The 21,721-nt window shown below is 46.5% G+C and overlaps 2 protein-coding genes across 2 annotated transcripts in view; both read right to left on the bottom strand.

Moving 5' to 3' along the window:
* The window catches only part of myo5ab (myosin VAb), a gene marked incomplete at both ends in the record, with an annotated part of 32,057 nt that extends 14,548 nt beyond the window's left edge, over positions 1-17,509 (bottom strand). The window contains 21 exons of the mRNA XM_080847182.1: positions 172-411; positions 1,307-1,463; positions 2,126-2,337; positions 2,551-2,659; positions 3,212-3,298; positions 3,519-3,616; positions 4,830-4,949; positions 6,593-6,676; positions 6,801-6,926; positions 7,222-7,362; positions 7,653-7,734; positions 8,802-9,067; positions 9,936-10,042; positions 10,425-10,532; positions 10,714-10,795; positions 11,414-11,557; positions 12,520-12,676; positions 12,810-12,954; positions 13,832-14,003; positions 15,116-15,226; positions 17,483-17,509. Coding sequence (XP_080703308.1) covers positions 172-411; positions 1,307-1,463; positions 2,126-2,337; positions 2,551-2,659; positions 3,212-3,298; positions 3,519-3,616; positions 4,830-4,949; positions 6,593-6,676; positions 6,801-6,926; positions 7,222-7,362; positions 7,653-7,734; positions 8,802-9,067; positions 9,936-10,042; positions 10,425-10,532; positions 10,714-10,795; positions 11,414-11,557; positions 12,520-12,676; positions 12,810-12,954; positions 13,832-14,003; positions 15,116-15,226; positions 17,483-17,509 — 2,775 coding nt within the window. The remainder of the gene's footprint in view (positions 1-171; positions 412-1,306; positions 1,464-2,125; positions 2,338-2,550; positions 2,660-3,211; positions 3,299-3,518; positions 3,617-4,829; positions 4,950-6,592; positions 6,677-6,800; positions 6,927-7,221; positions 7,363-7,652; positions 7,735-8,801; positions 9,068-9,935; positions 10,043-10,424; positions 10,533-10,713; positions 10,796-11,413; positions 11,558-12,519; positions 12,677-12,809; positions 12,955-13,831; positions 14,004-15,115; positions 15,227-17,482) is intronic.
* Positions 17,510-18,658: 1,149 nt separating this feature from the next.
* arpp19b (cAMP-regulated phosphoprotein 19b) lies at positions 18,659-21,721 on the bottom strand. Its single transcript, XM_080847313.1, has 3 exons — positions 21,575-21,721; positions 19,704-19,841; positions 18,659-19,604 (listed from the first exon to the last, which is right to left on the bottom strand). Exons 1-3 carry the CDS (start codon positions 21,632-21,634, stop codon positions 19,425-19,427), a joined length of 378 nt encoding a protein of 125 aa, XP_080703439.1. The 5' UTR covers positions 21,635-21,721; the 3' UTR covers positions 18,659-19,424.

Raw genomic sequence — 21,721 nt, 5'->3', positions numbered from 1 at the left:
CCAATTACAGGTCAGAGGAGGAAGTGTAACCTCTGGACGTCATTAGTAAGATCATTCAGGTAAATAGATCATTAATTTACCTGAATTCATGTAATCATTTTGTACACCTTTCCTTACACTGTTGATGTGACCCTTCACCCTTCACCTTTGACCCCTCCCCTGGGACGGTACCTGCTCGTCGATCCGGCGCTGGAGCTGCATGATCTTGTTCTCCATGCCGACGTTGAGATTCTTGAAGTGTTCCACAGAGCGGGCCTCGACCCGCAGCCTCTTCAGCTCCCGTCGGGCCAGCATGCGACGTACGCAGCTCTGCAGCAGGACAACGGCCGCGCGCACACACCGGTAACGCACCCGCGCACGCCACCCCTTCACCCAGCGCTGCAGTACGCACACCTGACGCTCGTACACCAGCTGAAGAGGGACAGAGAACGTTACATTAGAATACCCAAAGCAGGGGGCACTGTGGCGCAAACAGTAGACCCGACCACATTCGGGTTTGACGCCCATGGAGGAAGTGGGTTTGAATACGGCCCAATGTCATTTCTCCTGTCCAGTCCTCACCACTTCTCCCTCTCATTTCCTGTCCCACTCTTTGCTGATCTATCAATTAAAGGCATAAAAGCTCAAAACAAATATAAAAAAAAGGAATACCCAAAGCAATTTACTACATAGACATGATTTACATTTGATGAGCACTGAGCAGTTGTTTTCCCAGAAGTGAACTCATAACCTCAGAGTTGCCATCACCTTGCTCAACCGATGGAGCTGCATGACTTAAGACAAAAGAGCTTCACCACAGGGAGATGTCTTTTAATTTGAATCCTGGATAGACTCTGACTGTGTTCCTTGAGGCTATTCGACACCCTCACACCTCTCAGAACCCCCATTCAGCTGCTAGTCCAGTCCAATGGGGTTCTCTGAGGCGCTGTGGCCAATTGACCTGCCTACATCTGAGCTTGCATACCTCCCATACTGCTCCTGAGGCTAACATCATCATCAACAGCAGCCCTTTACCCAGCACATACAGCTTCCTCTAACACCTTTGCTAAGGACTGTCCCAATTTCCTAAATCTAAAGTAAGACAGAGAATCCCCATCTTTCACCAAGTTTCACCATGATTGCCATCAGTATCTTTCCAAATCTAGTTTAAGAGAACTGATCTACATTCTTATAATCCCAAGTGTATTTTGACAGTGTTAATCTACTGAGCGTAGCCCACATTGAGCCCTGGTCTCTAGGGGGCGCTGTGGAGCGCTCGCCCTCTGGTGGAGAGTGAGTGCGAGTGCTGTGGTGATGCGACTCTTACCCGCTGGTACTCCTGCCTGGCAGCGTAGCTCCTGTAGAGGCGCTGGAGCTGCAGAGCGGCTGCCCGCTGTTGCTGGTACCTCTGCCGTGCCGCCCGCCTGCGCTGGTACTTCTGGATGACCACTGCCGCTCTGGAGCGACGCAGGGAGAGGGCCAAGCTGGGAGAGAGAGAAGGGAAGGAACGACCATGAGCCATGCCGCACTCCGGCCAGTTTAGTCAGGGTTGGTCACACTGTACAACAACATACAATAATCAGCCCTACCAACAGGAACCATCCCTAGCAACAGGAACCCACCCTACCAACAGGAACCAGAACCACCCACAGGAACCAGGTCTGCCTACAGGAACCAGCCCTTCCCACAGGAACCCTTCTGCCTACAGGAACCAGACCCACCAACAGGAAACATCCCTCCCACCAGGAACCAGACCCCCACCCACTGGAACCTGGTCAAACTACAGGAACTAGACCCGGAAACAGGAACCAGCCCCAGCCACAGGAACCAGCCCCACCTACAGGAACCAGCCCCACCTACAGGAACCAGACCCACCTACTGGAACCAGACCCACCTACTGGAACCAGACCTACCTACTGGAACTAGCCCCACTTACAGGAACCAGCCCTGCCCACAGGAACCAGACCCACCTACAGGAACTAGCCCCACTTACAGGAACCAGCCCTGCCCACAGGAACCAGACCCACCTACAGGAACTAGCCCCACTTACAGGAACCAGCCCTGCCCACAGGAACCAGACCCACCTACAGGAACTAGCCCCACTTACAGGAACCAGCCCTGCCCACAGGAACCTGGCCACACTCACCGGCGCGCCTGGTGCCCCCTGACGTGTCTCTGGATGGTGATGGCGGCCCCTCGCATGCGCAGGTACTTCCTGCGGGCCAGCCAGCAGCGAATGGTCTTCTGGATCCGAACACAGGCATCCCGCAGCCTAACAGATCGGAGCTTCTCCAGGTACGCCACCTGCCCCGCCCGGAAGAAGATCTTGGACTTGCCAAACTGATATTTGTCCTCATCCTAGGAGCAGAAGTGAGGAGAGATAAGAGTAATGATGATGATGATGATGAGCCATCTGAAAAGGACTCATCTTCATCCCCCATATTACTGCACTGCTATTGGTCCTTCATCTTCATCACCCACATTACTCTACTGCTATTGGTCCCTCACCTTCATCACCCACATTACTCTAATCCTATTGGTCCCTCACCTTCATCACACACATTACTGTACCTGAACAAGCTGTGGAAGAACCTTTCTGCAGGCTAGTTTCCGATCGTGGAGAACGTCTGCCTGTTTCATGAGAACACGGTACCGCGTGAAGAACTCCTGGTATGTCCACCTGTCACAACGCCACAGTGAGTGTCAGAGCACAGGACACACAGCAACGCCACAGTGAGTGTCAGAGCACAGGACACACAGCAACGCCACAGTGAGTGTCAGAGCACAGGACACACAGCAACGCCACAGTGAGTGTCAGAGCACAGGGCACACAGCACACAGCAGCTCTGCATGGGTGGTCAGGGTTAGGGTTAGGGTTGGGGACGAGTATGAAGAGGAGGAGGATTAATAGATGGGGGAGGGGAGGAGGAGGATGAGGAAGAGCAGGAGTGTGGATCATTAGGGACGGTTAGGAGGAGAAGATAGAGGAAGGGAGGATGAAGAGCAGGAAAGTGGGTCGTTTGGGACGGTTAGGAAGAGATGATGGTGGAGGAGAAGGAGGAACAGAAGGAATGGGGGTTGTTAGGGACGGTTAGGAGGAGAAGATGGGGTAGAAGAGGAAAAGGAGAAGGAGAGGGGATCGTTAGGGATGGTTAGGAGGACAAGAGGGGGAGGAGAGGAGGAGGAGGAGGAAGAGAAGGAGAGGGGGTCGTTAGGGACGGTTAGGAGGCACCTGGAGGGGAATCCTGCCGCCGAGATGCGGATCGTCTCCAGAACTCCACACGCTCGGAGTTGCTGCACCGCCCGCACTGAGTCCAGGCTGATTGGACACACACACACACACACACACACACACACACACACACACACACACACACTATTTTGTCCTGAAATAACGTGATGTAGCACCCAGTTATAGCCATTACAGTGTTATGGACCAGGATATAACACACAGAAATGTTTTTTTTTTGTATGCGTTTTTGACATTTCTTCTTCCAGGATGGCTGATTTAGCGACAGGTGGCACACTCATACACTTACGTAAAGGCTGCCTTGTGATCATTGGGTTTGATACAGCGCACATAGTGGGCAGCTGTGGCGTTCAGAGTCTCCATCAGTGAATGCAGAGAGTTCCGGAACTGGAGACAGAACACAGACAGTGAAAGCAAAGAGTTCCGGAACTGGAGACAGAACACAGACAGTGAATGCAAAGAGTTGCGGAACTGGAGACAGAACACAGACAGTGAATGCAAAGAGTTGCGGAACTGGAGACAGAACACAGACAGTGAATGCAGAGAGTTCCAGAACTGGAGACTGAACACAGACAGTGAATGCAAAGAGTTCCGGAACTGGAGACAGAACACAGACAGTGAATGCAAAGAGTTCCAGAACTGGAGACTGAACACAGACAGTGAATGCAAAGAGTTCCGGAACTGGAGACAGAACACAGACAGTGAATGCAAAGAGTTCCAGAACTGGAGACTGAACACAGACAGTGAATGCAAAGAGTTCCGGAACTGGAGACAGAACACAGACAGTGAATGCAAAGAGTTCCGGAACTGGAGACAGAACACAGACAGTGAATGCAAAGAGTTCCAGAACTGGAGACTGAACACAGACAGTGAATGCAAAGAGTTCCAGAACTGGAGACAGAACACAGACGTAAGCTGAGTGTCAGCACAGGAGCTGGAGTATGAGAGTGTGTGAGAATGAGATGCATAGGGATAACATGAGCCTGGCACTTCCTGTTCCACTTCGACACACACACACACACACACACACACACACCTTTAGCATTAATCCCAACGAAGGTAATCAGAAGCTCTCTTGCTGAGTAAATATTAGCAGCTTGGAGCCTCACACACACACACACACACACACACACACACACACGCACACGCACAAACACACACACACACACACTGATGTTGTCTCCCTCTGTGTGCCCAAAGTGATCTGCATGAAAAGGTCAGGCAGAAACCAAACCCCTTAAAGTTGTGTGTAAACACCATCAGTGTCAATGACCAGATAAAACAGCTTATTCAACAGCATATGGGAACATTGGTACCATGTGGTGCATGAGTGTGTGTGTGTGTGTGTGTGTGTCAGGCCTGTGTAAGCATGTGGCCCTGGCGGGCCCTGTGGAACGCCCATGGAAGTGTATTTGTGAGAGGAGGAGAAAAGACCTGCAGACTGGCTCTCCTCCTGATGTGTGTACATAAGTGTGTGTGCGTGTGTGTGCATGAGTGTGTGTGTGCATGTGTGTGCGTGACATACCTGCAGACCAACACTCTTCTGTGTGTGTGTTTGTGGGTGTGTGTGTGTGTGTGTGTGCGCATGTGCGTGACATACCTGCAGACCGACACTCTTCTGGGTGTGTGTGAGTCGGGTGGTGCTGCGGCGAGTGTGAACAGGTCCGTCTCTAGCTGCTGACACACACTCCTCTTCAAGAAGCTCCACCAGCAGCTCAAACTGAAGCAATCAGCAGAGAACACACGAACACACACACACACACACACACACACACACACACACAAAGTACAAGTTCAAACTGTTTCACCCTTAAGCTAAGTTATACTGCCAGTTTTTCAAATATCTTTCAACTGGAATGATTGCAAGTATTCACAGTTCAATAAAGTGTTGGCAGCAGTTAGTCAGCATCAGCACAGAGTACTTAAGGGTCAGGAGAGTTAACCGTAGCATTGCTAGCATTGCTACTAAAGGGTCAGAGCAGTTAGCTGTAGCATTGCTACTAAAGGGTCAGGGCATTAGCCGTAGCATTGCTACTAATGGGTCAGAGCAGTTAGCCGTAGCATTGCTACTTAAGGGTCAGGGCATTAGCCGTAGCATTGCTACTAATGGGTCAGAGCAGTTAGCCGTAGCATTGCTACTTAAGGTTCAGGGCATTAGCCGTAGCATTGCTACTAATGGGTCAGAGCAGTTAGCCGTAGCATTGCTACTTAAGGGTCAGGGCATTAGCCGTAGCATTGCTACTAAAGGGTCAGAGCAGTTAGCCGTAGCATTGCTACTTACGGGTCAGGGCATTAACCATAGTATTGCTACTAATGGGTCAGAGCAGTAAGCCGTATCATTGCTACTTAAGAGTCAGGGCATTAGCCGTAGCATTGCTACTAATGGGTCAGAGCAGTTAGCTGTAGCAATGCTACTAAAGGGTCAGAGCATTTAGCCGTAGCATTGCTACTAAAGGGTCAGGGCATTAGCCGTAGCATTGCTACTAATGGGTCAGAGCAGTTAGCCGTAGCATTGCTACTTAAAGGCACCCAGTGCAACTTTATGTAAACATTCAATGAAAAATAAACATTCAATTTCTAGTCTTTTTTACACGTAGTAAGTTTCAATAACTCCATACCATTACATATCGACATTCAAGGAGCAAAGATGAGACGTCGTTGTGTGGTGAGAACTGATAGAAAATCGTAAACAACAACAATCGCCGGTGGGGAGAAGCCATTTTTCCATTGACTGGAAGCCTGCTTTATTTATTGTAGGTAACAAAAAATAAAGAAAATGGCGGCGATTGTTGTTGTTATCGATTTTCTATCAGTTCTCACCACACAACGACGTGTCATCTTTGCTGCTTGAATGTCGGTATGTAATGGTATGGAGTTATTGAAACTTACTACGTGTAAAAAAGACTAGAAATTGAATGTTTATTTTTAAGCCTCGAAAGTTGCACTGGGTACCTTTAAGGGTCAGGGCATTAGCCGTAGCATTGCTACTAAAGGGTCAGAGCAGTTAGCCGTAGCATTGCTACTTACGGGTCAGGGCATTAACCGTAGCATTGCTACTAAAGGGTCAGAGCAGTTAGCCGTAGCATTGCTACTTACGGGTCAGGGCATTAACCGTAGCATTGCTACTAATGGGTCAGAGCAGTTAGCCGTATCATTGCTACTTAAGAGTCAGGGCATTAGCCGTAGCATTGCTAGTGCTGTGGTCTACAGGTTGGACTGCAGGAACTAAATGAGGAATTCACTCTGGAATCTGTAGTCCAACTGATCATGAGTCTAGACTGATCCTTTACTCTGGAATCAATTGTCCAACTGGTTATGAGTCTAGACTAATGAGATCTAAACCCAAGACCCTGACCCACCCACCTTACTGGACTTCAGAACATTGATCTGCTCCGCATTCACTGTGTCTTTGTTCTTCTCCAGGAATCCATCACACTGGTACTCCACCTGAGAGAGAGAGAGAGAGAGCGAGAGAGTGAGAGAGAGGGCACGGGAGGGGTAGAAAGCAAAGGGTGTGAGAGGCAGAGACAGCGGATGAGGAGGATGCTGTCTAGGCGTGTCAATACTGTACCTTGTCGGCGAAGTGCAGGATGATGAAGGCGATGTTAGACATGCGGGGCTTCTGGAAATGAATGCTGCTCTTCATGTGAGCGCTGTACAGCTTCTGGGCCCACGAGTCATCAGAGCCTTTGGGCATCTGGGAAGAACCAGATCTAGAGTTTATAAGGGGCATCTGGGCAGACCCAGAGTTCATAAGGGGCATCTTGGCTAAAAGGTTCCTTTGTGTGTGGATGTGTGTGTCTGTGCACACTTCTGTATGCGCGCATGCTTCTTTGTGTATATGAGTGTGTGTGCACACGTGCTTCTGTGTCTGTATGTGCGTGTGTGCATGATTCTGTGTGTGCATGTGTGTGCACACGTGCTCTAGTGTGTGTATATGTGTGTGTGGGTGTGTGTGTGCAAGTGTTTCTGTGTGTGTGTGCCGGTGTTACTCTGCATTCTTCATCCAGCAGATCCAGGATGCCCAACTTGGCCTCGATCAAGCTGATACAGGGCTGGTTGTCATGGAAATCAATCAGCGTCCATGGGATGTCCTCCTTCATGTACTCCTCCTGCTCCAGCTTAAACACATGCTGAAGAGCACACACACACACACACACACACACACACACACACACACACACACACACACACACACAGAAACATGCTGAAGAGAAACCTACACCAGTCAGCACTACAATCCACTTAACAGAGAAATCACCACACACACAAACAATTCAACAGAAATCACCAGACAAACACACACCATTCAACAGAAATCACCACACACACACACACACTATTCAAACTCAGACACATTCCCAACATTCCCGCCAAGGAAAATTAGCCCAGGTGTAAGGTTTCAGAAGGTTCAAAAACTTACCAAATTATACTGCTGTTGGAGTTTCTCATTGGCATAATTGATGCAGAACTGCTCAAAGCTGTTGACCTCAAACGTTTCAAACCTTCAGCACAGGAAAGACAGAGATCTGAGCACCTGTATCACTACAGCACAGGTCTGCAATTACCCGATGGGTGCCTGGCAACAACAACATGGTGAAAAGCAAAAGAGGCAGTGGCTACTTGGCCAGATGTTAGGAACACAATACTGAAGCTATTTGAGCTGCTGGCTAAAGTAATGCACTTTGCTATAGACAACGGCCCATGGCTCAGGTTAGGCTGGTTAAAGTAACGCACTTTGCTATTTGACAACGGCAGATGGCCCAGGTTAGGCTGGTTAACTTTATCACTCAGACGAGAGCTACCTGTGAGATGGCCTGATGAGGACTTTATCAGCTGCATTCAAGTGCTTCATCTACCTGTGCACTGTTTGCTATGCAAAGTCTGGCACTGCAGCCTGTTCCTTAGCTGGACCTACAGTAGCCTCCCGCTTGGCTAGTCATCACTGCATAGGTGTCTTAGAGCGATCACGTAGCCTCCCGCTTGGCTATTCGTCACTGCATAGGTGTCTTAAAGCATACACGTAGCCTGCAGATAGACTAGTCATCACTGCATAGGTGTCTTAGAGCGATCACGTAGCCTCCCGCTTGGCTATTCGTCACTGCATAGGTGTCTTAAAGCGTACACGTAGCCTCCTGCCAGACTAGTCATCACTGCATAGGTGTCTTAAAGCGTACACGTAGCCTCCCGATAGACTAGTCATCACTGCATAGGTGTCTTAAAGCGTACACGTAGCCTCCCGATAGACTATTCATCACTGCATAAGTGTCTTAAGGCCGAAATATGCTTCTACGACTGTGTTACTGTGTGGCTACTTAGTCAGCAGTGAAGTAAAGGCATATTCCCTGTAGCTGCAGAGATCGATATTTCATTCATCTTTTCACATTGTTCAGGTTCCCCTCATTTTTCATCACAGGTTTATCCCTAAGCCCAAATGACAAGTCCAGCTAATATCTCTCTCTGCAGCAGTAGACATGTAACATGAGAGTGTACCATAGACAGAGAAGCACAGGCCTGCTGAAAGCTTCACGCGTGTTCAAGAAGCGCGGCTGATGGCGTGAGCCGTACCCACCCGTAGATGTCCAAAACCCCGATGAAGGCGTGCTGCGTGCCCACTGTCTGCAGCGCTTCGTTAATGCGGGCCACGATCCAACCAAAGAGGCGGGCGTAGACGTGTTTGGCCAGGGCGTTGCGGGCGTTCGCGGCCTGCGCTCTGGGCACGGGCTTGTTGTACGTCTCTGCGGCAGTCTTTAATTTTCTGTGGCACAGCCAGTGAGACATCTCCTTCAGTGGCGCCCCCATCAGCTCACAGAAGGTCAGGAGGTGAGGATCATCTGGCTGTAACAACGTCAGCAGGAGTCAAAATAAATCGGCTGTTGCTGAAAACTTGAGTCAATTTTCATATTTCATAGATACATTCTGTCTCACACAGAAGCAAGGCAAACATTTAAACATTAAAAGACAAACTGGTGTAGCCTGACAGGTCTGTCACCCTTGGTAACCTAGAGAACCCTGTAGATTGGGTATATCATATACTGTATATACGGCCGCGGAAAAAATTAAGAGACCACTTAAAAATTATCAGTTTCTCTGGTTTTACTATTTATTGGTATGAGATAAAGTAAAGTTAACATTTTAGTTTTATTCTATAAATTACTGACAACATTTCTACCAAATTTCAAATAAAAATATTGTCATTAAGAGCATTTATTTGCAGAAAAATGACAATTGGTCAAAATAGAAAAATAAATGAAATGTTTTCAGATCTCGAATAATGCAAAGAAAACAAGTTCATATAGATTCTTAAACTACACAATACTAATGCTTTAACTTTGGAAGAGATCAGAAATCAATATCTGGAAAAACCGCATCTTTTTTATTATTTTGACCAATTGTCATTTTTCTGCAAAAAATGCTATAAATGACAGTATTTTTATTTAAAATTCAGTAGAAATGTTGTCAGTAATTTATAGAATGAAACAAAAGTGTTAATTTTACTCAAACACATACCAATAAATAGTAAAAAAAAGAAAAACTGATACTTTTTTCAAAGTGGTCTCTTAATTTTTTCCGCGGCTGTACATATCATTGGGTACATCACTGGGCAATACTTATAGACTGGGATGCAATGGTTAGGGTAAGGTATATATACCTTTATGCACACACACACACACACACACAGACACACAGACACACAGACACTCACACAGACAGTGCTGCCTTCAGCTCTCCGCTCCTTGAGCTCCACGTTTCCCAAGTGAAGGACTCCTGCCAGAACCCTGAACAGACCCATCTGCTGGGACTCAGCAATGCCTGAGGACGTTAAACACAGCCATGGCCATGTGCATGAGGATACAACACAACAGAATACGACAAGCGGGTACAACGCAACAGGGTTTACACATGAGGGTTCAACTCAAGATGGTACAACAGAACAGGGTACAACACAACAGGGTACAACACTTAAGGGTACAACACATGAGGGTACAACACAACAGGGTATAACTCATGAGTTAACTTCTGCAGAGATCAGAGCAGAGACAGGAAAGAAAGAATAAATAGATGTATGGATAGATGTATGGATGGATGGATGTATGGATGGATGGATGGAGAGATGGATGCATGTATATATGTATGGATAGATTCATGTATTTATGTTTATATGTATGGTTGTGCAGCCAGAAGATGTCCTTACCCAACATGGTCAAAGCCTTCCTGGTTGCTGCCATCTCTCTCTCGTCATGGACTCCCTCTATAACTGGGTTTCTCCCCTGGTTGGTGAAATGGAAGTCTTCTGCCTGGCCTTAGGGGACACAAACACTCCTCAGACTAAGTGGCTCCCAGTCTATTCCTGTCTCTAAAAAACCAATCCCGACAATAACTCAACCCTGTGTTCTTTATTCTCATTTGATCTAAACTACCTCAGTAATTCTATTTGAGACATAATGAGGCAGAAAGAGAATGTCACTTGAGAAGAGACATACCTAATTTCAGGTCCTTAAATTCAGGAGAATGGCGGCAGGCACACAGCTGATAAAAGATATGATAGTTCCGCTCCTCGCTGGCCTACAGAGAGACATCATTCAACAGAAACGCTGTAAGCATCATTTAACATTTACACAACATTTAGCCACGTTTACCTTACATTTAGCCACGTTTAACTAACATTTACACAACATTTAGCTACGTTTAAGTAACATTTACACAACGTTAAAGTAACATTTACACAACGTTTAGCCACCCCTTTATCCACAGAGACTGAGAGGACTGTACAGGCACACATTTTCGTGAGTATGTGTACTCCCTAGGCATCCAGCACACGACGGAGGTGTTATCAGCTGTCATTAGCTACCTCGCTCTAGTGGTTGAGCTGTTGGAACATTGGATGCTAACGAATATGCAGGAAACTTAATGGGAACAGATCTGGTCTATTTTTCCCCGTGAATCCCTTCATTTATACGACTCTCTGAGGATCAAAGCTTCACTGGGTGGGGAATTGAATTATAAGCATTATGTCTGCAGAGGAAAGGAGAGGAACAGTCCCACTGTCTGCCTTATTGGTTAATTACAGATTAGTTTGAGAGTCCATCGGCATGGAGACCATCCCTAAAAACATGCACCATTACATTATGGTAAAGCGTGTCAACACAACCCTGCTGGGTGTGTGTAGTCAGCAGTGCTTACCTGGAACACCACTCTGGACTTCTCCAACAGGTACGTCCTCATGTTGGCCCCGATGATGTGGTATTTTCTATCAAACCCGATCTCAATATACTTCCCAAAGCGACTGCTGTTGTCATTCCTGGTGGTCTTGGCATTCCCAATGGCCTACCGGGAGCAGAAATGGCCCACACAACACTCAGACATCCCATGATCAAAGAATGTATTAATCAATAGTTTTTTTTTTAGGGCTTTTTATGCCTTTATTTTGACAGGACAGTGAAGAGTTGTAGATTGGAAGCGAGGCGGAGACGACGTGGGGAGAGGATTGGGAGAATGGCAGCAGGCTGGAATCGAACCTGTGTCCCCGCGGGCAATGAAGCCCGTAAATGGGGGGCTTATCGGCTTACCCCACAGTGCCCCCCTTGTATTAATCAATAGTTTTGTATTAATAAATAACTTTGTATGAATCATGTGCTTTTGCGAGCAGGAACATGGCTTTTCTGTATTTCTGTGTGAAACTAAGATTATTAAATGCTAACGCCACCTACTCTGCGTGTATGTGTAAGAACCTATTGTCCATGTTTGGATGAGGCAAGAGGTGATAAGAAGGGGCCAAACTGTGCCTGTCCTGCCATCTCTTACTGAATGCTTGTGTGACAGAAAGCAGAGCCGGGATGACTCAAAGGGACTTTAGTCCGTGTGTGTCCATCTCTGCCGACATGTGATATAATTGTGGCATCAGTTAGCCAAATCCTAATGTATACAAACCCTGTGCAAAGTTTGTGAAATTGCTTCTCTCTCGTCTGTGTGTCTGTGTGTCTGTGTGTCTGTGTGTCTGTGTGTCTGTGTGTCTGTGTGTCTGTGTGTCTGTGTGTCTGTGTGTCTGTGTGTCTGTGTGTCTGTGTGTCTGTGTGTCTGTGTGTCTGTGTGTCTGTGTGTCTGTGTGTCTGTGTGTCTCTCTCTCTAGCTCTCTCATGAGACATGAATGAGCCCGACAAGCTTGCCGTTGTTGATGAATAAATATACTTATATGCAACTCCCGAGTCCTGAGGTAACTTGAGTGAATTTTCACCTCACAAAACTAAACGGTTCTGGCTGTGGTTTCCATGGTTTCCTGGAATACTCACCTCCATGATGGGACTGGACGCCAGCACTCTCTCCTCTACGTTGGCGTCACTGGACGAGCCGCTGACCGTGGCGAAATACCTCATGGCGTATTTGGCGGAGACCGTCTTCCCAGCCCCAGACTCACCGCTTACGATGATGGACTGGTTCTTCTCATCTCTGGTGGGGGTGAGGGGGGGGTGAAGTCATGACTGTGTGTGTGTGTGTGGGGGGGGAACCAAACCAAACCAAACCAGCACTGCACGTTGATAAGCTACTAACCCAAATACGGGGTGCTACAGAAGCTACGTACCTGGCCATCTGTTTGTAAGCCTCCTCAGCCACTGCGAAAATGTGGGGGTCCATGTCGCCCATGTTCTGCCCGCTGTAGGCATTGATGATGTCGGAGCCATAGATGGGTAGAGACTCGTACGGGTTGATGGCCACCAACACAATGCCTGGAGAGCATAGAGGACAACCAATGAAATTCAAGACAATTACGAGGAAAACAGTTCATGATTTAGCTGCAGATTTTTATTCTCAAAATTCTGACCACACAAAAACAGGGTCCAACTCTTAAAGTGCCATCACCCACATTCTCTCCAATGGTGTAGTCCAGGGTATATGCAGATATACAGAGTATACCCACTCATTTTTTGGTCAGCATTGCGTATACCCACTTCTCAAAACAGGGCGTTTATCCTGTGCTGTATGGGCTGCTTAAAAAAAACTAGAGTATACCCACTTCTCCAGGGACCACTACACCACTGAGGACAACCAATGAAATTCAAGACAATTACGAAGAAAACCGTTCATGATTTAGCTGCAGATTTTTATTCTCAAAATTCTGACCACACAAAAACAGGCCAACTCTCAAAGTGCCATCACCCACATTCTCTCTCTCTCTCTCTCTCTCTCTCTCTCTCTGTCTTACACACATACGCAAAAACATTACTCAACAGACATGACCCTAACAGGCTGGGAGATATGATACGGTAACTCCAAAGTCTAGAGTCCAGTGCTGTGTGAGTCTATGTGAGTACTCACCGCAGTAGATGTAGATGTAGATGTAGATGAGGTGTGTGTGGGTGTGTGTGTGTGTGTGTGTGTTCACCGTAGTAGGTGTAGATAAGTGTGTGTGTGAGAGTGAGAGTGAGAGTGTGAGTGTGTGTCTTTGTGTGAGTGAGAGTGTGACTGTGTGTTCACCGCAGTAGGTGTAGATGAGGCCTGAGTGAGTGTGAGTGTGAGTGTGAGTGTGAGTGTGAGTGTGAGTGTGAGTGTGAGTGTGAGTGTGAGTGTGAGTGTGAGTGTGAGTGTGTTTGTGAGAGTGCTCACCACAGTAAGTGTAGATGATTTTTGACTCCACGAAGCGCACCCTGAGGTTGTGCAGGACGGCCGGCTCGTGCAGGTAGCTGAGGGCGGTCAGGTCGTTCTCCCCCACCAGGATGTCGGGGTTCCGCAGGGGGGGCAGAGAGGAATGCTTCTCAGAGAGCCTGTGCTCCAACTCCTGACAACGAGAGCAATTTATCAGCAAGCTACAGCTGGTAACTTCAGCAAATTACCTCTGGTTACTTCAGACTTCACAGACTCAACAGACCCTGTCAGTAAAGGAACGAAAGGAAAGAAAAGGTGACCCTAAAACCCTGGGTGACCCTAAAACCCTGGGTGACCCTAAAACCCTGGTTGACCAATCTTCAACTGGTTCCCGTCTATGTCTTTTATCTTTAGAGGGCGGGTTGCGGGTTGAGAGGTTAGGTCGTCGTGAGGCCCAGGGCCAGTGGTTTCTCTCCTGCACAGGCTGAGGAAACAGATTTAGAAACCGCACCCAACTGCACACCCATTAGGGGAAGCACATGTGAAATCTGCCCCAGCAGCAGGTACGGAAACACATCTGGGCCAAAATACATCAGCAGACATGACAACCACTGTAGCAAAACCCCAGTGTTCTCTCTGCCAAACACGCTTAATGTTCCTGAGTCACACAGTCTGAATCACCCCACCCTCCTTTCCAGCTGAGGCAGCTCCATACAAGGCTGAGCTCTGAGCTTTCAGTTCCATTCCTGTCTTTCTTTGCAGCAATAACCTTTGACGCAGACGCAAGGCTCTTTACAGAGACTAAGGCCTGAACCCCGAGGGCACAGTGATAACGGCAGTGAGGGAAAACTCCCTTTTAATAGAAGAAACCTTGAGCAAAACCCAGCTCAGAAGCATCAGTCTGAGGCCTGCCCGGGTGAGGGATAGAGAGATACAGGGATGGATAAAGGAGAACAGCACAGAGAATCAAAAGGCAAGCAGATAATTCACACGACATTAGTCAAGGTGTGCCAGCATACAGTACCAGTCAAAAGTTTGGACACACCTTTAATTTGTTTGAGAAGTGTTTTTTATTTACTTTTATTATTTTCTACATTGCAGATTAATACTGAAGAAGTTTCAACTACGAAAGAACACATATGGAATTGTGTTCTAAACAAAAAAAGTGAAATCTACCATGTAGAAAATGACAAAAGTAAAGAAAAAAACTTGTGTTCAAACTTTTGACTGGTACTGTACATGTGTCAGGCAATCATGTCCGTCATGGCAACAGGTGAGGGCCTGAGACCCCAGTGCCGCACTCACCGTGCCGTCCTCCAGCTGCAGCAACAGGGTGGCGTCTCCGGGCGCGTAGTCCCTGAGGATGGCGGCTGGCCGCCACACCTCCGCCTGGTCTGGGATCCACACACGTGCATGCTGGGGGGAGAGAGGGCCTTTAACTGGGGCAGGCTGGCTGACAATGAACACCACAATAAGGGATGGCTGGACACACACACACACACACACACACACACACACACACACACACACACACACACACACACACACTACCTTATTCCTGGTTAGGTTAGGGACGGGACTACATTTATTAAGAACCAGTTGCATCCTAGTGACTTACTTTAATGAGTACAACACCGAGCGTAGAGTAACTGAACGAGTATACGCCAAGCGTAGTGTGACTGAACGAGTACTAAGCCGAGTGCAGAGTGACTGCATGAGCACTACGTATGTTCTGCATTATCGGATATCAATTATTTGAATAAGTTCCTGAAATGAAACACTTGAGTCATTACATTAGTTATGCCTTGACATGTAGCGCAAATATTGACAACCAAATGTGGTGACATGACATATTTGATTGCGTTTAAAAAACACTAGAAACAAGTCATATAGTACAGAATTATCATACCAAAGTATAATCACCACAAAACACACACACACACACACACACACACACACACACACACACACACACACACAAAGAGGGCGAAAGGCATGTCTATGTTGATGACAAGCACAGGTCAGTGTTGGCTGACAGGTCAGACTGTGCTTGTGCCATCACATGGGTGCTATGGCAACCTGCTGCTGTGCATGTGCCTTCTGGTTGCTATGGCAGTCTTCTGTAGTATTGGCAGCATTTCAAAGACACCCATATTACTGTCACAGAATGATAAAACTAGAAGTTTGCCTGTAGCAGTGTCTGAAAGCTTGTGTCTGTGTCTTAATAAACAGAAAGAACGCTAAAGCTACACCTGATTCTGTAAGATAACTTAAGCCAACTCACAAAATCCTCTACTTCCTTGCAACTTCACGGAGGTAGGAGTCATTGCCTCTTACAGCGAACTGGCAGAAATATTGGGTAATGCCACATGACAGATTGGTTGGAAATCTACGGGTCTCAGTGATGACCTCAGCAACAGTATTAACACTGAATTTACAACTTCAGCAATCTGTAACGCCCGACTCACATTGCTGCGTTGATGCGTCAGGGTTAACGCATCCCCATTCACTTTGCATGGGGTGACATCATCCTTTGCCGAACTGAATTGTGGCTCCGTTTGGTTCGCGTGCGTTGCGTTTCATGCTTTGCTCGCGACAAGAGTTGAAGAAGGTTCAACTTTTCAACAGGCAATGCATGCATCAGCCAATCATATTGCCTTTCATGCATAACTGACAGCACAGGCACTAGCCAATCATATCCCGTATATGCTCACGTCTACAGAGCGGCAAACTCAAAAAAAAAAACATGGCTGCCAAACTCCGTAGATGGTCGTATTTGTACCTACAAGTTGGTTGTTTGACTTTTTTTTGGTTAGATTTTTTAAAAGTTACCGAGAAATAGACACTGTACAATGTAAAAACCCCTTTATTGTAACTGAGAAATACGTATCATAGGATTTGCGAGGTGTCTGAGCACACTGTCTAATGATGGGTTAGGGTTAGCATGCTACTACTCACAGGGTAAAAGCTTACTAGTGACGTGATTGGTTTGTTGACCTGTCAATCTCACTATAACGTCTCCGTTATCAACAGAACCCCATGCGCCAAACTCCTCCTCCACCGTCCGTTGCATCAACGCAACAATGTGAGTCGGGCGTAAGTCGTGCCATGTGCTTTAGAGTAGGCTACGACAGCATAAGCAGTGTAAAGTTTGTATTCTTCTTAACGGCTTTGGGAAACGACTTTGAAAGCACGCCTGATTACAGCTATTTGGCTGGTTTGTCACCGCTGCTCTTCATGTTAACAAACTATATGGAGACGGGTTTATCACATTCTGAATGACTATCGGAACAAGGGCAAAGAGAAGTTTGCATACATACTAACGACAACTGTGAATTAACAGCCTACACTGCAAACCCGTTACTTTATCAACAAACGCAACTGGTTCTATATGGAATTCGCCAGTGTGGGGTTAACAGGGACCATTCATTGGCAATTAAGAAAAACTAGGCTATAGCAGCTGGAACTTTTGAAGGGACAACCTGAAAAGCTGGTACCCTTTTTAGCGATGTACCCCACAAGGAAAGGTTAGAAACTGGTCGGAAACACGTAGACTCTGTTAACTTATCTACAGGTAAGACGGCAATCAACGACAATGAAGTGTAGACGCGTTAGAACATCCCTATCAGTAACTTTCACAACGCTATCACGACCATGAACCACAGAACTTACCTTCGAGTAAAGTTCCGAAGCTGCCATATCACTTTGTCCGTACCACTACCAGTAACGTTAACTTAAGTCAATGTTTTTGTCATCGACCGTTAGATGTAAAAACGACATTAATAAATAAGTGATAAAAACAGTTTGGCTTGAGTGATAAAGCATTAGTGTGCGTCTTCCTCGAAGACGTCTCTGTGCATTGTGGGAATGTCAAGACATAAATTGATTGAACGACAGACGAGCCACGGGTGCGTTTGAATGGCCATGACTGAAAAGCGTCTCCCGGTGGTGAAAATATGAATTTAAAAAAACATTTCCGCTGAACAATAAAATGTACGTCCTTCATTGAGCTTCGTGCCAAGTTACTTCAACCAGCCTCAAAACTGTAGCCTACATGATGTTGTTCGTTAATGTACGTATTCAGGTTGTAGTCAATGCTGAGAAGACAGCCTTTACTGAGCAACCCTCATGGTGCCCGCGGAGAGGGTACTTTGAGACGACATGCCTTTGGGCATTAGTGGCACTGGAGACAGACCATGCCCACAAAGAGACTCTCAGCCATCACTGTCCTAGTTCGATACAAAGTAATCTGAATATTTAATTATTTGGAAACAGGGGAGTATGTTAGATTTTAAAAAGGAATGTTCGTATAACATACAAACTTTAACTACAGCCCCTAATGACATTCGAGGAGGAAACCATGAAACAACGTCTGAATAATCACAGACAACTCTTCAGATGCTCATTTAATCACTCGTTTTCCATTCATCTTCGTTGTGCAGCAAAGGCTATTATTTTTTTTAGTTATACACAGGAAAATATGTTAAATTCCTTGTGCTATTGGTTAGGGACTTCCCACAGTGACCAACCCTCTCACAGTCACATGCCTGCACTCATACCCAACAACCTATCCAATATAACTGCCCAACCATAGATGCTGAGGAGCAGGCCACAGCATGCACTGTGTTGTACCCAGGATTCATTAAGGCCCTCCTCCACAGTAGCCTACAACCTGCACTGTCTCTCTGACAGTTTACACCACTCCTAAAAAGGCACGATACATTTGCTCAAACTTCCTGATGACCGGTGTTTCACTCAAGTCGTAGCCATTTAACCTTTCTTCACACTTTTTCATCACTAGTTTAAATAACACTAAACAAATGTGTTCAAAAGACACTGGAGAATGAGTATAGTGCAAAACTATTTTATTTACAAAAACATTGGCACAAATGTGACAGTAAATGCATATGCACACCTCTGAGTTCTCATTCTTTTACAAGTTTCCAAGCAACGCGGAACCTAACTGGCACTGGTTTCAGTTGAATCACAGCACACAATCTCCTGACCAGATACACATAGGGAGAAAGGGACAAATATTGCCCAGAATTCCGCAGGAAGTGATGGTTTAAGGCCATTTCTAGGTCAGATGACTGGAGAAGGAGAGAATAGTCTTGGAGCGGCTGAGCATTAGCTAACGCTCCCAGGGCGAAGATGTGTAGACTCACACCTCACAACTCCAGTCACAGAGGAGGACAAGAGCACAAAGGAACTGTGTGAAATCATTCAGGTAGAATTCTCATAATGCAGATTAAATCTTCAGGAATTAGCCTAAAATTGTAAAACACTAACACACGAAACTTTGCCTTCGTTCTATCATAACAAAATATGATACAAAAACCTCACCATCACTACTACAGTACACTTGAAGTAAACTTTCCAGAAGGTTATTCCACAGCCAATTCATTTTGATAACATACATCATTCTCAAGCAGCACTGGTCAATAGGATTGGGATTACTGATCACAACTAGTGGAGTTGGTTTACTCCCTCAGAGAACCTGTGCAGGAGGAGAGGAGGGGAGGGGAGGGGGAGGGGGGGGTGAGGAGTATAAACAGCAGAGGGCACAGGATGGAGGAGAAGGAGGAGGACAGTGAGCCACATCTGGGAGCTGGTCTCAGCCTGCCAGCTTGCTGGCCATGATGTGAGCCTTCCTCTGTGGGAGGTCCTGGGGGGTGGGGATGTGCTCGCCCGTGATCTCCGCCTTCTCCACTCCAGTGGTGGCCGTCGCAGGAAGCTGCTTGTTCTTCATCTTGGCTTTAGCCATGTTGTAATCGCCCGAGTCAAAATACTTTTGCTGTGTGGAGAAAATCAAAACACTGGATTATAAAGGACAAACTGTACGAACACCTGGTCAATCTGTATGATCACATGCAGAACTCGAATGACTGCGCACCGTTTTGCCACTTATGCCCTTCTGCAGCCGTTTCCGGAGCAGATCTGAGCCCCCCGGTTTTGCCCCCAAGTGGGGGTACCTGGCCTTCAGTTTGACCTCCTCCGCCTTCTCTGGGCTAACCACGGTATCCTCCATTTCCTGAAACAGAGGGAAATGGCAGCAGGTCAGGCCAACATCATCTACACCAATTCCACCACACTATAAATTAACAGCCTACAATGCAAACCTGTTTCTTTCTCAAAAAACGCAACTGATTCTATAAACATGAAACTCGCCAATAGTAGTGATGGGTTAACGGAGACCATTCATGGGCAATTAATAACAACTAGGCTATAGCAGCCAGAGCATCTGAAGGAACCACATGCAAAGCTGGCATCCATTTTAGCCGTGTACCCCTCAAAGGAAATGTTAGCAGCTGGTCGGAAACACAAAGACTTTGTTTACTTATCTACAGGTAAGAAGGCAATGAATGAGTTCAGTGCAGCTCCCACCCAGGTTAATGAGTTTCCACATTTACATACATTTACTTGGAAGATGCTTCCACCCAGAAAAAGACATAACAGCTCAGATGCATCCTACAGTGGTATGGGTATCCCAAACCCATGACTTTGGTGTTGGTAGCACCTTACTCTACCCTGGGTATCAAACCAATGGTCGTGGTGTTGGTAGCACCTTACTCTACCCTGGGCTGGGCATCAAACCCATGACTGGTGTTGGTAGCACCTTACTCTACCCTGGGTATCAAACCCATAACTGGTGTTGGTAGCACCTTACTCTACCCTGAGTATCAAACCCATGACTGGTGTTGGTGGCACCTTACTCTACCCTGGGTATCAAACCCATGACTGGTGTTGGTAGCACCTTACTCTACCCTGGGTACCAAACCCATGACTGTGGTGTTGGTAGCACCTTGCTGTGCTAGTCAAGTTACACGGGGTTCAGTTTTCAGTTGATGTTTCTTTATGTATAAGTCCCCAATATCACAATCACACTGAGGGGAAATGAGTCCTAAGCACCCATCCTGACTCTGGAAATCGTCTTATTTTCTTCCTATAGTTTACTAACTGGAGCCCGGTACCAATCTTCCTTTCGGTCATGCGGTTGTATATTAACCACTGGATGGTGCAGGTGGTGCGTAGGCTCCGCGGGTCACTGAAACATTGGATGGATGAAACACCTGGTGTTGCTGAGACTGTTCTCTCCCTGTGTATGCGTGCCTTTTACTTTCAATATTGTTAAATTAAATTTGATTCGTAACGATGCAAAACTGAACCAACATCCATAGATGACAGAATAGTAGGGTAAATAACAGCGTTAACAAACTGACAGCGACACTTTCGTAACATAAACTCACTCAGACATTGCATGAATAGACTACTTGCTACCATCCCAACGAGGATGCGCTAGCATCCAACTAGCAACAGTATAATTTTGCTCATACACTCACGAAATCATGTTTCCATTTTTAATACATTTGCTGGGGCGAGCATTGGCAACCTTTCAAAATAGACAACTAAGCATAGAATAATTCACCAAACCAAGTTATGAAACAATAACCAACTGACAACACTGGATAGCTAAGTTGCATAGCATTGAATCCACTAGTCTAGCTGATCAAACCAATTGCAGGTAACCTGCTGAAACTATGAAAGATTTTAAAATGCTACAACCAAATGTGTTCTTCACAGATAAGACTTTTTAAGCCACTTGTCACCGCATCTGTGCCACTGTCGGCCATGCACTTTTGAACTTCAGACGTCTCATCGGGTGCTAGCATGACAGCACTAACAAGCTAACATTATCATTAGCCAGTTAGCTGGCTAGCTATAAAGGCTTGCTTCTTTTACACTGGTTTTCTGGTAAAATCCAACCTGCTGTTCCTCCGTAGTTGCGTCTTCGGTTCCTTTAACTATTTCAGCTTCCGTGGACATCTTGACTAAATGTATAAACAGATGCGACTCTAAAATACAACAAACCAGGACTTATACCTTCTCGTAGCACACACTAGGTTACACTAA

Source organism: Sprattus sprattus (genome assembly GCF_963457725.1).
Source record: "Sprattus sprattus genome assembly, chromosome: 11".
Lineage (NCBI taxonomy): Eukaryota > Metazoa > Chordata > Actinopteri > Clupeiformes > Clupeidae > Sprattus > Sprattus sprattus.
The sequence above is the reverse complement of the archived record's forward strand: the minus strand, read 5'-3'. Positions and strand labels throughout refer to the sequence as shown.

What these genes read in the sequence shown, in the direction of transcription:
- arpp19b (XM_080847313.1), bottom strand. Translation starts at nt 21,634, where the DNA reads ATGTCCACGGAAGCTGAAATAGTTAAAGGAACCGAAGACGCAACTACG. An exon ending in CAACTACGGAGGAACAGCAG is followed by an intron (nt 19,842 to 21,574) that starts GTTGGATTTTAC and finishes CCTCTGTTTCAG; the next exon opens with GAAATGGAGGATACCGTGGT. An exon ending in AGGGCATAAGTGGCAAAACG is followed by an intron (nt 19,605 to 19,703) that starts GTGCGCAGTCAT and finishes TTCTCCACACAG; the next exon opens with CAAAAGTATTTTGACTCGGG.